The sequence below is a fragment of the Nerophis ophidion genome, linkage group LG19, assembly GCF_033978795.1.
Source record: "Nerophis ophidion isolate RoL-2023_Sa linkage group LG19, RoL_Noph_v1.0, whole genome shotgun sequence".
Taxonomy (NCBI): domain Eukaryota; kingdom Metazoa; phylum Chordata; class Actinopteri; order Syngnathiformes; family Syngnathidae; genus Nerophis; species Nerophis ophidion.
Genome location: NC_084629.1, coordinates 40593328 through 40607771, shown reverse-complemented (window position 1 = coordinate 40607771; position 14444 = coordinate 40593328). Strand labels below are relative to the sequence as shown.

The following is a 14444-nucleotide window of genomic DNA, read 5'->3' as shown; positions in this document are numbered from 1 at the left end:
GCACTACCGGTCTGTGGTTATACTACCAGTCTGTGGTTGAACTACCAGTCTGTGGTTGAACTACCAGTCTGTGGTTGAACTACCAGTCTGTGGTTGCCAGTCTTCTGTTCCCATTGCCAGTGTGCTGGGGGGGGGCAGTACATCTAAGGACAGCTCCAGACTGGAGTAAGTGATCAGGCGGAATAAAAGTGGACTCTCTGGTGACGGCGGCAGAGAAGAGGACTGGGGGGAAACTAGTGAGCATCACATCATGGATGACGGCAGCCAGAGGAGCATGTTCAGTGCTAGACTGCTTCAGCCCAAGTGCAGGACTAATAGACTCCAAAAGTCCTTTCAGGCGGTACAACTCCACTCTGGGGGTGGTAAGGTGACAGCAATAACAATAGTGAAATAAAGTGCACCAGCAATAACAGTGCACTACATTTTAAAAGGTGCAATATGTACATCACATCTTTCATATAAAATCAATCCACAGTATTTGCCTTTTTCTTCATTGTTTTTTTTCCCCACAACATGCTCACTACTGTCTACTTTCTCTTCTTATATTCTTTATATTTGTTTCCTTATTGGTACTATTTATTTACTTTTCAAATTATATCTCAAATCTGTACATTGCTGTTGGAATGTTGTTTTTTTCCTGAGGGCACTCTCCTGAAGGAACCAATGATGTACGATATCATGTCAAAGTGAGTATCAATAAAGTACTATTTATTTATGTCACGTCAAAGTGAGTGTCAATAAAGTACTATTTATCTATGTCATGTCAAAGTGAGTATCAATAAAGTACTATTTATTTATGTCATGTCAAAGTGAGTATCAATAAAGTACTATTCATCTATGTCATGTCAAAGTGAGTATCAATAAAGTACTATTTATCTATGTCATGTCAAAGTGAGTGTCAAAGTACTATTTATCTGTCATGTCAAAGTGAGTGTCAATAAAGTAGTATTTATCTATGTCATGTCAAAGTGAGTATCAATAAAGTACTATTTATCTATGTCTCGGCAAAGTGAGTGTCAATAAAGTACTATTTATCTATGTCATGTCAAAGCGAGTATCAATAAAGTACTATTTATCTATGTCACGGCAAAGTGAGCGTCAATAAAGTACTATTTATCTATGTCACGTCAAAGTGAGTATCAATAAAGTACTATTTATCTATGTCATGTCAAAGTGAGTGTCAAAGTACTATTTATCTGTCATGTCAAAGTGAGTATCAATAAAGTACTATTTATCTATGTCATGTCAAAGTGAGTATCAATAAAGTACTATTTATCTATGTCATGTCAAAGCGAGTATCAATAAAGTACTATTTATCTATGTCATGTCAAAGTGAGTGTCAATAAAGTACTATTTATCTATGTCATGTCAAAGTGAGTATCAATAAAGTACTATTTATCTATGTCACGTCATAGTGAGTGTCAATAAAGTACTATTTATCTATGTCACGTCAAAGTGAGTATCAATAAAGTACTATTTATCTATATCATGTTGAAGTGAGTATCAATAAAGTACTATTTATCTATGTCACGACGAAGTGAGTATCAATAAAGTACTATTTATCTATGTCATGTCAAAGTGAGTATCAATAAAGTACTATTTATCTATGTCATGTCAAAGTGAGTGTCAATAAAGTACTATTTATCTATGTCACGTCAAAGTGAGTGTCAATCAAGTACTATTTATCTATGTCACGTCAAAGTGAGTGTCAATAAAGTACTATTTATCTATGTCATGTCAAAGTGAGTATCAATAAAGTACTATTTATGTCATGTCAAAGTGAGTATCAATAAAGTACTATTTATCTATGTCACGTCAAAGTGAGTGTCAATCAAGTACTATTTATCTATGTCACGTCAAAGTGAGTGTCAATAAAGTACTATTTATCTATGTCATGTCAAAGTGAGTATCAATAAAGTACTATTTATGTCATGTCAAAGTGAGTATCAATAAAGTACTATTTATCTATGTCACGTCATAGTGAGTGTCAATAAAGTACTATTTATCTATGTCACGTCAAAGTGAGTATCAATAAAGTACTATTTATCTATATCATGTTGAAGTGAGTATCAATAAAGTACTATTTATCTATGTCACGACGAAGTGAGTATCAATAAAGTACTATTTATCTATGTCATGTCAAAGTGAGTATCAATAAAGTACTATTTATCTATGTCACGTCAAAGTGAGTGTCAATCAAGTACTATTTATCTATGTCACGTCAAAGTGAGTGTCAATAAAGTACTATTTATCTATGTCACGTCAAAGTGAGTGTCAATAAAGTACTATTTATCTATGTCATGTCAAAGTGAGTATCAATAAAGTACTATTTATGTCATGTCAAAGTGAGTATCAATAAAGTACTATTTATCTATGTCACGTCATAGTGAGTGTCAATAAAGTACTATTTATCTATGTCACGTCAAAGTGAGTATCAATAAAGTACTATTTATCTATATCATGTTGAAGTGAGTATCAATAAAGTACTATTTATCTATGTCACGACGAAGTGAGTATCAATAAAGTACTATTTATCTATGTCATGTCAAAGTGAGTATCAATAAAGTACTATTTATCTATGTCATGTCAAAGTGAGTGTCAATAAAGTACTATTTATCTATGTCACGTCAAAGTGAGTGTCAATCAAGTACTATTTATCTATGTCACGTCAAAGTGAGTGTCAATAAAGTACTATTTATCTATGTCATGTCAAAGTGAGTATCAATAAAGTACTATTTATGTCATGTCAAAGTGAGTATCAATAAAGTACTATTTATCTATGTCACGTCAAAGTGAGTGTCAATCAAGTACTATTTATCTATGTCACGTCAAAGTGAGTGTCAATAAAGTACTATTTATCTATGTCATGTCAAAGTGAGTATCAATAAAGTACTATTTATGTCATGTCAAAGTGAGTATCAATAAAGTACTATTTATCTATGTCACGTCATAGTGAGTGTCAATAAAGTACTATTTATCTATGTCACGTCAAAGTGAGTATCAATAAAGTACTATTTATCTATATCATGTTGAAGTGAGTATCAATAAAGTACTATTTATCTATGTCACGACGAAGTGAGTATCAATAAAGTACTATTTATCTATGTCATGTCAAAGTGAGTATCAATAAAGTACTATTTATCTATGTCACGTCAAAGTGAGTGTCAATCAAGTACTATTTATCTATGTCACGTCAAAGTGAGTGTCAATAAAGTACTATTTATCTATGTCACGTCAAAGTGAGTGTCAATAAAGTACTATTTATCTATGTCATGTCAAAGTGAGTATCAATAAAGTACTATTTATGTCATGTCAAAGTGAGTATCAATAAAGTACTATTTATCTATGTCACGTCATAGTGAGTGTCAATAAAGTACTATTTATCTATGTCACGTCAAAGTGAGTATCAATAAAGTACTATTTATCTATATCATGTTGAAGTGAGTATCAATAAAGTACTATTTATCTATGTCATGTCAAAGTGAGTATCAATAAAGTACTATTTATCTATGTCATGTCAAAGTGAGTGTCAATAAAGTACTATTTATCTATGTCACGTCAAAGTGAGCATCAATAAAGTACTATTTAAAATAGTAAAGTGAGTGTCAGACTTACAGCACATTCTGTGAGGCTCCTGCCTGCAGCAGCACTTTGACCACGGCCATATGACCATTGCGCACGGCGTCGTGGAGTGGAGAGTCATTTTCATAGCCGGGAGTGTTGACAAGTGCGCCGCTGGACACCAGCACCTGCACCACCGCCACATGACCCAGGTTACAGGCTTCGTGCTGAAACACAAACTGCGTATTATTTGGAGAGGACAAAATATTGCTTCTCAATCTTGTCTGTAAAAGTCTTAGGAAGGCGTATTCTGCACCCTGACCCAGCATCAGGGGTAAAAACCATGGCAAATTGTACGCAAAACAAACTTCCAGAAATGTGAAATCAAAGTATTCATAAAACAATCTTCTTGCAAACATGCCCCATTTGTGACATCAGGGTGTGTCTCCGTACTGTACTGTTCATCAGGGGTGTTCAAACTCCTTTGCTACTGGCTCGCCACACATTTGAAAGAGAAAATATGGACAATACACAAAAAATGTTGAAATGTGCAAGTCAAACTTAAATGTTGACGTGCTAACAGTCAGCATGTATCAAGTATGGAGTCATGTGACTGAAGGGTTCGGCTGTAAAATTGGCACAAAAAAAAGTTAGCATGCTAAAATGCTAATAATAGCATGTGTCAAGTACCAAGTTGTATGCTGTAAAATTAGCTAAAAAAAGTTAGTACCCTAAAATGCTAACGCTAGCATGTGTCAAGTACCAAGTCATAGGACTGAGGTGTTCGGCTGTAAAATTGGCTAAAAAAGTTAACACGCTAAAATGCTAATGCTAGCATGTGTCAAGTACCAAGTTATATGACTAAGGTGTTCGGCTGTAAAATTGGCAAAAAAAAAAAAATGTAGCATGCTAAAATGCTAACGCTAGCAAGTACCAAGTTATATGACTGAGGTCTTCGGTTGTAAAATTGGCTAAAAAAAATGTAGCGTGCTAAAATGCTAACGCTAGCATGCGTCAAGTACCAAGTTATAAGACTGAGGTGTTCGGCTGTAAAACTAGCTAAAAAAGTGAGTACCCTAAAATGTTAACGTTGGCATGGGTCAAGTACCAAGTTATAAGACTGAGGTGTTGGGCTGTAAAATTGGCTAAAAAAAGTTAACACGCTAAAATGCTAATGGTAGCATGTGTCAAGTACCAAGTTATATGACTGAGATGTTCGGCTGTAAAATTGGCACAAAAAAAAAAATGTTGCATGCTAAAATGCTAACGCTAGCAAGTGTCAAGTACCAAGTTATATGACTGAGGTCTTCGGTTGTAAAATTGGCTAAAAAAATGTAGCATGCTAAAATGCTAACGCTAGCATGTGTCAAGTACCAAGTTATAAGACTGAGGTGTTCGGCTGTAAAACTAGCTAAAAAAGTGAGTACCCTAAAATGCTAACGCTAGCATGTGTCAAGTACCGAGTCATAGGACTGAGATGTTCGGCTGTAAAATTGGCTAAAAAAAGTTAACACGCTAAAATGCTAATGCTAGCATGTGTCAAGTACCAAGTTATATGACTGAGGTGTTCGCCTGTAAAATTGGCTAAAAAAAAAAAAAGTGCATGCTAAAATGCTAACGCTAGCATGCGTCAAGTACCAAGTTATAAGACTGAGGTGTTCGGCTGTAAAACTAGCTAAAAAAGTTAGTACTCTAAAATGTTAACGTTGGCATGGGTCAAGTACCAAGTCATAAGACTAAGATGTTCGGCTGTAAAATTGGCTAAAAAAAGGTAACACGCTAAAATGCTAATGCTAGCATGTGTCAAGTACCGAGTCATAGGACTGAGGTGTTCGGCTGTAAAATTGGCTAAAAAAAGTTAACACGCTAAAATGCTAATTCTAGCATGTGTCAAGTACCAAGTTATATGACTGAGGTCTTCGGTTGTAAAATTGGCAAAAAAAAAATTTGCATGCTAAAATGCTAACGCTAGCATGTGTCAAGTACCAAGTTATAAGACTGAGGTGTTCGGCTGTAAAACTAGCTAAAAAGTGAGTACCCTAAAATGTTAACGTTGGCATGGGTCAAGTACCAAGTTATAAGACTGAGGTGTTGGGCTGTAAAATTGGCTAAAAAAAAGTTAACACGCTAAAATGCTAATGCTAGCATGTGTCAAGTACCAAGTTATATGACTGAGGTGTTCGGCTGTAAAATTGGCTAAAAAAAAAAATTTTGCATGCTAAAATGCTAACGCTAGCAAGTGTCAAGTACCAAGTTATATGACTGAGGTCTTCGGTTGTAAAATTGGCAAAAAAAAATTTAGCATGCTAAAATGCTAACGCTAGCATGTGTCAAGTACCAAGTTATAAGACTGAGGTGTTCGGCTGTAAAACTAGCTAAAAAAGTGAGTACCCTAAAATGTTAACGTGGGCATGGGTCAAGTACCAAGTTATAAGACTGAGGTGTTGGGCTGTAAAATTGGCTAAAAAAAGTTAACACGCTAAAATGCTAATGCTAGCATGTGTCAAGTACCAAGTTATATGACTGAGGTGTTCGCCTGTAAAATTGGCTAAAAAAAAAAAATGTGCATGCTAAAATGCTAACGCTAGCAAGTGTCAAGTACCAAGTTATATGACTGAGGTCTTCGGTTGTAAAATTGGCCCCAAAAAAATTTAGCATGCTAAAATGCTAACGCCAGCATGTGTCAAGTACCAAGTTATAAGACTGAGGTGTTCGGCTGTAAAACTAGCTAAAAAAGTGAGTACCCTAAAATGCTAACGCTAGCATGTGTCAAGCACCGAGTCATAGGACTGAGGTGTTCGGCTGTAAAATTGGCTAAAAAAAGTTAACACGCTAAAATGCTAATGCTATTATGTGTCAAGTACCAAGTTATATGACTGAGGTGTTCGGCTGTAAAATTGGCTAAAAAAAAAATTTAGCATGCTAAAATGCTAACGCTAGCAAGTGTCAAGTACCAAGTTATAAGACTGAGGTGTTCGGCTGTAAAACTAGCTAAAAAAGTTAGTACTCTAAAATGTTAACGTTGGCATGGGTCAAGTACCAAGTCATAAGACTAAGATGTTCGGCTGTAAAATTGGCTAAAAAAAGGTAACACGCTAAAATGCTAATGCTAGCATGTGTCAAGTACCGAGTCATAGGACTGAGGTGTTCGGCTGTAAAATTGGCTAAAAAAAGTTAACACGCTAAAATGCTAATTCTAGCATGTGTCAAGTACCAAGTTATATGACTGAGGTCTTCGGTTGTAAAATTGGCAAAAAAAAAATTAGCATGCTAAAATGCTAACGCTAGCATGTGTCAAGTACCAAGTTATAAGACTGAGGTGTTCGGCTGTAAAACTAGCTAAAAAGTGAGTACCCTAAAATGTTAACGTTGGCATGGGTCAAGTACCAAGTTATAAGACTGAGGTGTTGGGCTGTAAAATTGGCTAAAAAAAAGTTAACACGCTAAAATGCTAATGCTAGCATGTGTCAAGTACCAAGTTATATGACTGAGGTGTTCGGCTGTAAAATTGGCTAAAAAAAAAAATTTTGCATGCTAAAATGCTAACGCTAGCAAGTGTCAAGTACCAAGTTATATGACTGAGGTCTTCGGTTGTAAAATTGGCAAAAAAAAATTTAGCATGCTAAAATGCTAACGCTAGCATGTGTCAAGTACCAAGTTATAAGACTGAGGTGTTCGGCTGTAAAACTAGCTAAAAAAGTGAGTACCCTAAAATGTTAACGTGGGCATGGGTCAAGTACCAAGTTATAAGACTGAGGTGTTGGGCTGTAAAATTGGCTAAAAAAAGTTAACACGCTAAAATGCTAATGCTAGCATGTGTCAAGTACCAAGTTATATGACTGAGGTGTTCGCCTGTAAAATTGGCTAAAAAAAAAAAATGTGCATGCTAAAATGCTAACGCTAGCAAGTGTCAAGTACCAAGTTATATGACTGAGGTCTTCGGTTGTAAAATTGGCCCCAAAAAAATTTAGCATGCTAAAATGCTAACGCCAGCATGTGTCAAGTACCAAGTTATAAGACTGAGGTGTTCGGCTGTAAAACTAGCTAAAAAAGTGAGTACCCTAAAATGCTAACGCTAGCATGTGTCAAGCACCGAGTCATAGGACTGAGGTGTTCGGCTGTAAAATTGGCTAAAAAAAGTTAACACGCTAAAATGCTAATGCTATTATGTGTCAAGTACCAAGTTATATGACTGAGGTGTTCGGCTGTAAAATTGGCTAAAAAAAAAATTTAGCATGCTAAAATGCTAACGCTAGCAAGTGTCAAGTACCAAGTTATATGACTGAGGTCTTCGGTTGTAAAATTGGCTAAAAAAAAATGTTGCATTCTAAAATGCTAATGCTAGCAAGTGTCAAGTACCAAGATATAAGACTGAGGTGTTCGGCTGTAAAACTAGCTAAAAAAGTGAGTACCCTAAAATGTTAACATTGGCATGGGTCAAGTACCAAGTTATAAGACTGAGGTGTTGGGCTGTAAAATTGGCTAAAAAAAAGTTTGCATGTGTTAAGTACCAAGTTATAGGAATTTGAGGCTAAAAAATTGCCTAAAAAAGCTAGCACACTTATGCTAACATGCTAAACGTTAGCCGATATCAAGTTGGTTGGTTGAGATTTAGGTGGCACACGTATGTAGTTTCAACATTACACATGACATATTTTTCATTTCTCTTTTCAACATGTCCAAAAAGGAGGAAGAAGCAAAACTTATTTTATACTATACTTTCCGCTTTATAGCAATTACTAACACACATGTTCACTTCCTGTTTACAATTTGTAGCACCATTGCATCACTCAGTTATGATTCACCTAATGAGATGAATAATATATTCCAAATAAATATCATAATTATTTTTCTTTAAACTTACACTTTGAGTTTGAACAAGTTCCAACTGCATGATTAATACATCGTTTGGCTTCTCAATCCATCCCATGATTTCATTCCACATACTGATATGCTTAGTGTTGGACGTGCTAACTAATCTTTTCAGTTAGATTTTTCTCTGAGTAGCAAGTTATAAGAGTCTGAGGCGTCTGGCTGCAAGAGATTGGCTAAAAAAAAAGTTATCATGCTAATATTAATAATGCTGTCTGCGGCTGAGCCAATCAGAGGCCACGATACTGAACACTGTGGTCTGATTGTTTTGGTCTGGTCTAATGGCCAATACTACTGTACAATTGGTAGTTTTAGTTCGTTTAGACATTTGTATGCCTGAGAATGCTTCATTTAGGGTGAAATTACACAAAGTTTCCTTCTTGGGGCAAGTGAAAGCGAAAGTACGAAGAGGTGGAAGGCCAGAGTTGACTGGGAGAAGGAGCTGCACATATAGGAAAATAGGGCTGCTGGTGTACTGACAAGATGTACAAACCCCGTTCCCATATGAGTTGGGAAATTGTGTTAGATGTAAATATAAACAGAATACAATGATTTGCAAATCATTTTCAACCCATATTCAGTTGAATATGCTACAAAGACAACATATTTGATGTTCAAACTCTGCAAATAAATAACTTAGAATTTCATGGCTGCAACACACGCCAAAGTAGTTGGGAAAGGGCATGTTCACCACTGTGTTACATCACCTTTTCGTTTGGCAAGTGAAGAAATTAGTTGTTGAAGCTTTGAAAGTGGAATTCTTTCCCATTCTTGTTTTATGTAGAGCTTCAGTCATTCAACAGTCTTGTTGTCGTATTTTACGCTTCATAACGCACCACACATTTTCCATGGGAGACAGGTCTGGACTGCAGGCGGGCCAGGAAAGTACCCGCACTCTTTTACTACGAAACCACACTGTTGTAACACGTGGCTTGGCATTGTTTTGCTGAAATAAGCAGGGGCGTCCATGACAACATATGTTGCTCCAAAACCTGTATGGACCTTTCAGCATTAATGGTGCCTTCACAGATGTGTAAGTTACCCATGCCTTGGGCAGTAATGCACCCCCATACCATCACAGATGCTGGCTTTTGAACTTTGCGCCTCTAACAATCCGGATGGTTATTTCCCTCTTTGTTCCGGAGGACACCATGTCCACAGTTTCCAAATATAATTTGAAACGTGAACTTGTCAGACCACAGAACACTTTTCCACTTTGCATCAGTCCATCTTAGATGATCTCAGGCCCAGCGAAGCCGGCGGCGTTCCTGGGTGTTGTTGATAAATGGCTTTCGCTTTGTATTGTAAAGTTTTAACTTGCACTTACAGATGTAGCGACCAACTTTAGTTACTGACAGTGGTTTTATGAAGTGTTCCTGAGCTAAATGCATATATATATATATATATATGAATAAATATATATATAAAAATATATACACAAACGCACATATATATATTTGTAAGAAAACATATTGCATATTGCAAGACAAGAAATAGCTAAGAGCGAGCTAGGACTACTGAATGTAAATAAATGGATAGATCTATGCTATTATCGACTGTCATCCCATCCATCCATTTCCTACCGCTTATTCCCTTTCGGGGTCGCGGGGGGCGCTGGCGCCTATCTCAGCTACAATCGGGCGGAAGGCAGGGTACACCCTGGACAAGTCGCCACCTCATCGCAGGGCCAACACAGATAGACAGACAACATTCACACTCACATTCACACACTAGGGCCAATTTAGTGTTGCCAATCAACCTATCCCCAGGTGCATGTCTTTGGAAGTGGGAGGAAGCCGGAGTACCCGGAGGGAACCCACGCATTCACGGGGAGAACATGCAAACTCCACACAGAAAGATCCCGAGCCTGGATTTGAACCCAGGACTGCAGGAATTTCATATTGTGAGGCAGACGCACTAACCCCTCTGCCACCGTGAAGCCCATTTAACGATATCAAATATTATTATCACTAAATCTTTTGTCATATTTTGCTTGTTTATAAAGTCAGTAAATATGTCCCTGGACACAGGAGAACTTTAACTATGACCAATGTATGATCCTGTAACTACTTGGTATTGGATCCACACCCACATGTTTGGTATCAAGCAGCAGAAAAAGGGATTATTACATTTGAACAGAAGTGTAGGTAGAACATCTTCAAACAGAAAGTGAGCAAATATTTACAGCAAATGAAGAAATACATAATAATCCCCCATAATGTGTAGAAAATAATATGTTACTGCATACGTCAGCAGACTAATTAGGTTGACTTACTACTAAAAGACAAGTTGTCTAGCATGTTCAACATCTTATTTAATGACTATTACGTGATTGCAAAAAGAAATATAAGCTTAATGCATCCTAAGATGTTCTGTTAAATAAAGCCAATAATGCCATTTTTTGTGGTCCCCTTGGTTTTGAAAAATACATTTTGTCAGCGGTACCAACATAATGGTATTAGGACAACACTAGTGTGCAGCAAATCTTTACAACAAGTATCCCTTTTGAAATGAAGCTTTTAACAAGTGATATTTCTTTGAGATGCTCCTGTAACTTGCCCACTACCACGCCGCTGTTTCCACCCAGGAGTGTAGGACTTACCAGAGGTGTCCATCCAGCATTGTCCTTCAGGTTGGGGTCAGCTCCCTGCTCCAACAGTTTTTGGACAGCCTCTACATCCCCCTGGACCCCAAAGAGAATGAAGAAACATCATTCAAACATAGCAACGGTTTTACGCCTGCAGAAGGATGTTATGTTGAGGATATCTTCACAAGTATTGTTGGGAGGTTATTTCAAAGCAGCCCAGGCACTACTAGATAAACTACACACTAATCATGTATTGGACTACCTTTAGCATTGATTATATTCACCATGGCATCATTTCAACAAGCATCTGAAACCACACCATTCAGTTTTGTCTAGAGTTGATCTTTTGGTGCAAAGTTTGCCCAATGTCCTTTGGACTCAACTCAATTTTAGTACAGTGGAACCTCCATTTACAAAAGTACCTGGCTCATAAATGGAAAAACTTGTAATAATGAAGCTAGGGCTGGGGGATATTCCATCCATCCATCCATCCATCTTCTTCCGCTTATCCGAGGTCGGATCGCGGGGGCAACAACCTAAGCAGGGAAACCCAGACTTCCCTTTCCCCAGCCACTTCGTCTAGCTCTTCCCGGGGGATCCCGAGGCGTTCCCAGGCCAGCCGGGAGACATAGTCTCTCTTCTCTTCTGTTCATAACTTTTATGGACAGAATTTCTAGGCGCAGTCAAGGCGTTGAGGGGTTCCGGTTTGGTGACCGCAGGATTAGGTCTCTGCTTTTTGCAGATGATGTGGTCCTGATGGCTTCATCTGACCGGGATCTTCAGCTCTTACTGGATCGGTTTGAAGCAGAGTGTGAAGCGACCGGAATGAGAATCGGCACCTCCAAGTCCGAGTCCATGGTTCTCGCCCGGAAAATGGTGGAATGCCATCTCCGGGTTGGGGAGGAGACCCTGCCCCAAGTGGAGGAGTTCAAGTACCTAGGAGTCTTGTTCACGAATGAGGGAAGAGTGGATGGTGAGATCGACAGGCGGATCGGTGCGGCGTCTTCAGTAATGCGGACGTTGTACCGATCCGTTGTGGTGAAGAAGGAGCTGAGCCGGAAGGCAAAGCTCTCAATTTACCGGTCGATCTACGTTGCCATCCTCACCTATGGTCATGAGCTTTGGGTCATGACCGAAAGGATAAGATCACGGGTACAAGCGGCCGAAATGAGTTTGGGTCTCTCCCTTAGAGATAGGGTGAGAAGCTCTGCCATCCGGGAGGAACTCAAAGTAAAGCCGCTGCTCCTTCACATCGAGAGGAGCCAGATGAGGTGGTTCGGGCATCTGGTCAGGATGCCACCCGAAGGGCACGTCCAGCCGGTAGGAGGCCACGGGGAAGACCCAGGCTGGGGGATATTGCCTTTTTTTAATATCGCGATATAAGATATTTTGCCTTGGCCTTGAATGAACACTTGATGCATATAATCACAGCAGTATGATGATTCTATGTGTCTACATTCAAACATTCTTCTTCATACTGCATTAATATATGCTACTTTTAATCTTTCATGCAGAGAGGGAAATCACAACTAAGTCAACTGACCAAAAGGGTATTCATTAAAGTTATTAAGCAATGGCACAAACATGTGGTATGTTACTAAGGTTAGGAAATTCTCTTCATTCTCCAGCGAGGGACTTTTCAAATGATGCTACATATTAGCAGTAATGCTACTTTTTATAGCAACACTTTTCCCCCGAAACTTGACAAATTAGTTGTCTGTTCGACATATTCCCACTTGAAGCCGAACCACCGCCAGCCCTGCTGTTTTTATTGTGAATTAATTCTTCCTTCATTTGTTACTAGATCCGCAGCATCTTTCTCTCGTACGGCTACGTTAGCAGCTAACGTTAGCCACGTCGCTACCTCTCTACTCTGCGAGGGTGTGTATGTGACGTATGACGTGACAGTTTATGACGTATGTAAGAATGTGCGCCTGCTTGTCTGTGAGGAGACACAGGAAAGAGCGAGGAGAGCCTGAAGCAGGGGCGCTCACACTTTTTCCGCAGGCGAGCTACTTTTCAATTGACCAAGTCGAGGAGATCTACCTCATTCCTATTTGTAATTTATATTTATTTATTTATGAAAGAGACATTTTTGTTAACAAGTTAATGGTGTTTAATGATAATACAAGCATGTTTAACACACATAGATTCCTTTCTTTCATGAAGACAAGAATATAAGTTGGTGTATTACCTGATTCTGATGACTTGCATTGATTGGAATTAGACAGTGGTGCTGATAACGTCCGCATTTTCAAATGGAGGGAAAAAAAACGTCCTCCTTTCTGTCCAATACCACATGAAAGTGGTTGGATTTGGCATCTCATTTGTCCAACTTGCATACTCGTTTTCAAACACTTTGGTATGAGAGTAGCATATGTGTGTGGCCCTTTAATGTCTGGCAGCAGGTGAGTGACGTCAGTGAGAGTGCGGGTGGGCAAGCAAGCGAGAAAGCGGTCGCTGAGGGCGGGGGAGAAATACATTGGCATCAAACTCCGTAGCTTGCTAGCTTGTGCACGCTAGCTTTCTGAGACTCTTATTTTGTTAGCACAGGCAGGATGAAACAGGTCTTTTATGGTGAAGACACCAACTGTGCAGTCGGTCTTTAGAGTTTTGACAGTAGGTACGGAGTCTCTAGAAATAAAATGTGTTTCTCTGCGTCCGCCCTGTTAGGGATTTTTTTCTTAAATATGAGCTTGCAGCAGCCAGCGTCATCTCACAAGATCCTCGGGTGCCAAGAATGTCAAACAACTGACGAAAGTGAAGTCTTGGTATGATTGATGATTGCTCATTGACACACCCTCCGAGATCGACCAGTCGATCGCGATCGACGTAATGGGCACCCCTGGCCTGAAGTGTACGCCCGCAGCTCAAAGTCATGCGTGAGAACGTATCCTCGACTATTACGATACAGTCATTTTCTATATCGCACAGAGACAAACCCGTGATATATTGTATATATCGATATATCGCCCAGCCCTAAGTGAAGCAAATGTCTCCGTAAATATGAATACTGTGTTCCAGCCTCGACAAAAGTCCATACTTTAGTAACATTTTGTACACTTTGGTGCTCTCTCAAACGATCACAAGTCAGAAGACTAATTCACTTTAACAACCATATTGCTACACAGATACACATTTTAAAGAAGCAGCAGAATGAGAGAAGGGAGCGGTGTCTCATCACAATTAAAACTTGCTGTGGTACAAAACTTACTTTGTCAATTTTTCCATACTTGTGAGCACTACAAATGTACTCCATTCAGTGTCTTTATTTTGTTTTAACTCCACAGCAATCCATGCTGCTCTGTAGTGTTTCAAGTACTCATATTGAACTAGAAAATCCAGAAAAAAGCACACAGACTGAAGCACTGCGTAGTGGACTGTGCAGAAAGTGACCCTGTGCCCTGCTTTCTGCCTGCAGGCC

The 14444-nt window shown here is 38.7% G+C and overlaps 1 protein-coding gene across 3 annotated transcripts in view; it reads right to left on the bottom strand.

Moving 5' to 3' along the window:
- Positions 1 to 14444, bottom strand: part of bard1 (BRCA1 associated RING domain 1) — a 54903-nt gene that overhangs the window by 30109 nt on the left and 10350 nt on the right. For all 3 annotated transcript variants that reach the window (XM_061879996.1, XM_061879998.1, XM_061879999.1), the window contains exons 5-6: positions 11036 to 11116; positions 3616 to 3788 (exon numbers count right to left, since the gene is read on the bottom strand). In XM_061879996.1, the coding sequence (XP_061735980.1) occupies positions 3616 to 3788; positions 11036 to 11116 (254 nt within the window). The remainder of the gene's footprint in view (positions 1 to 3615; positions 3789 to 11035; positions 11117 to 14444) is intronic.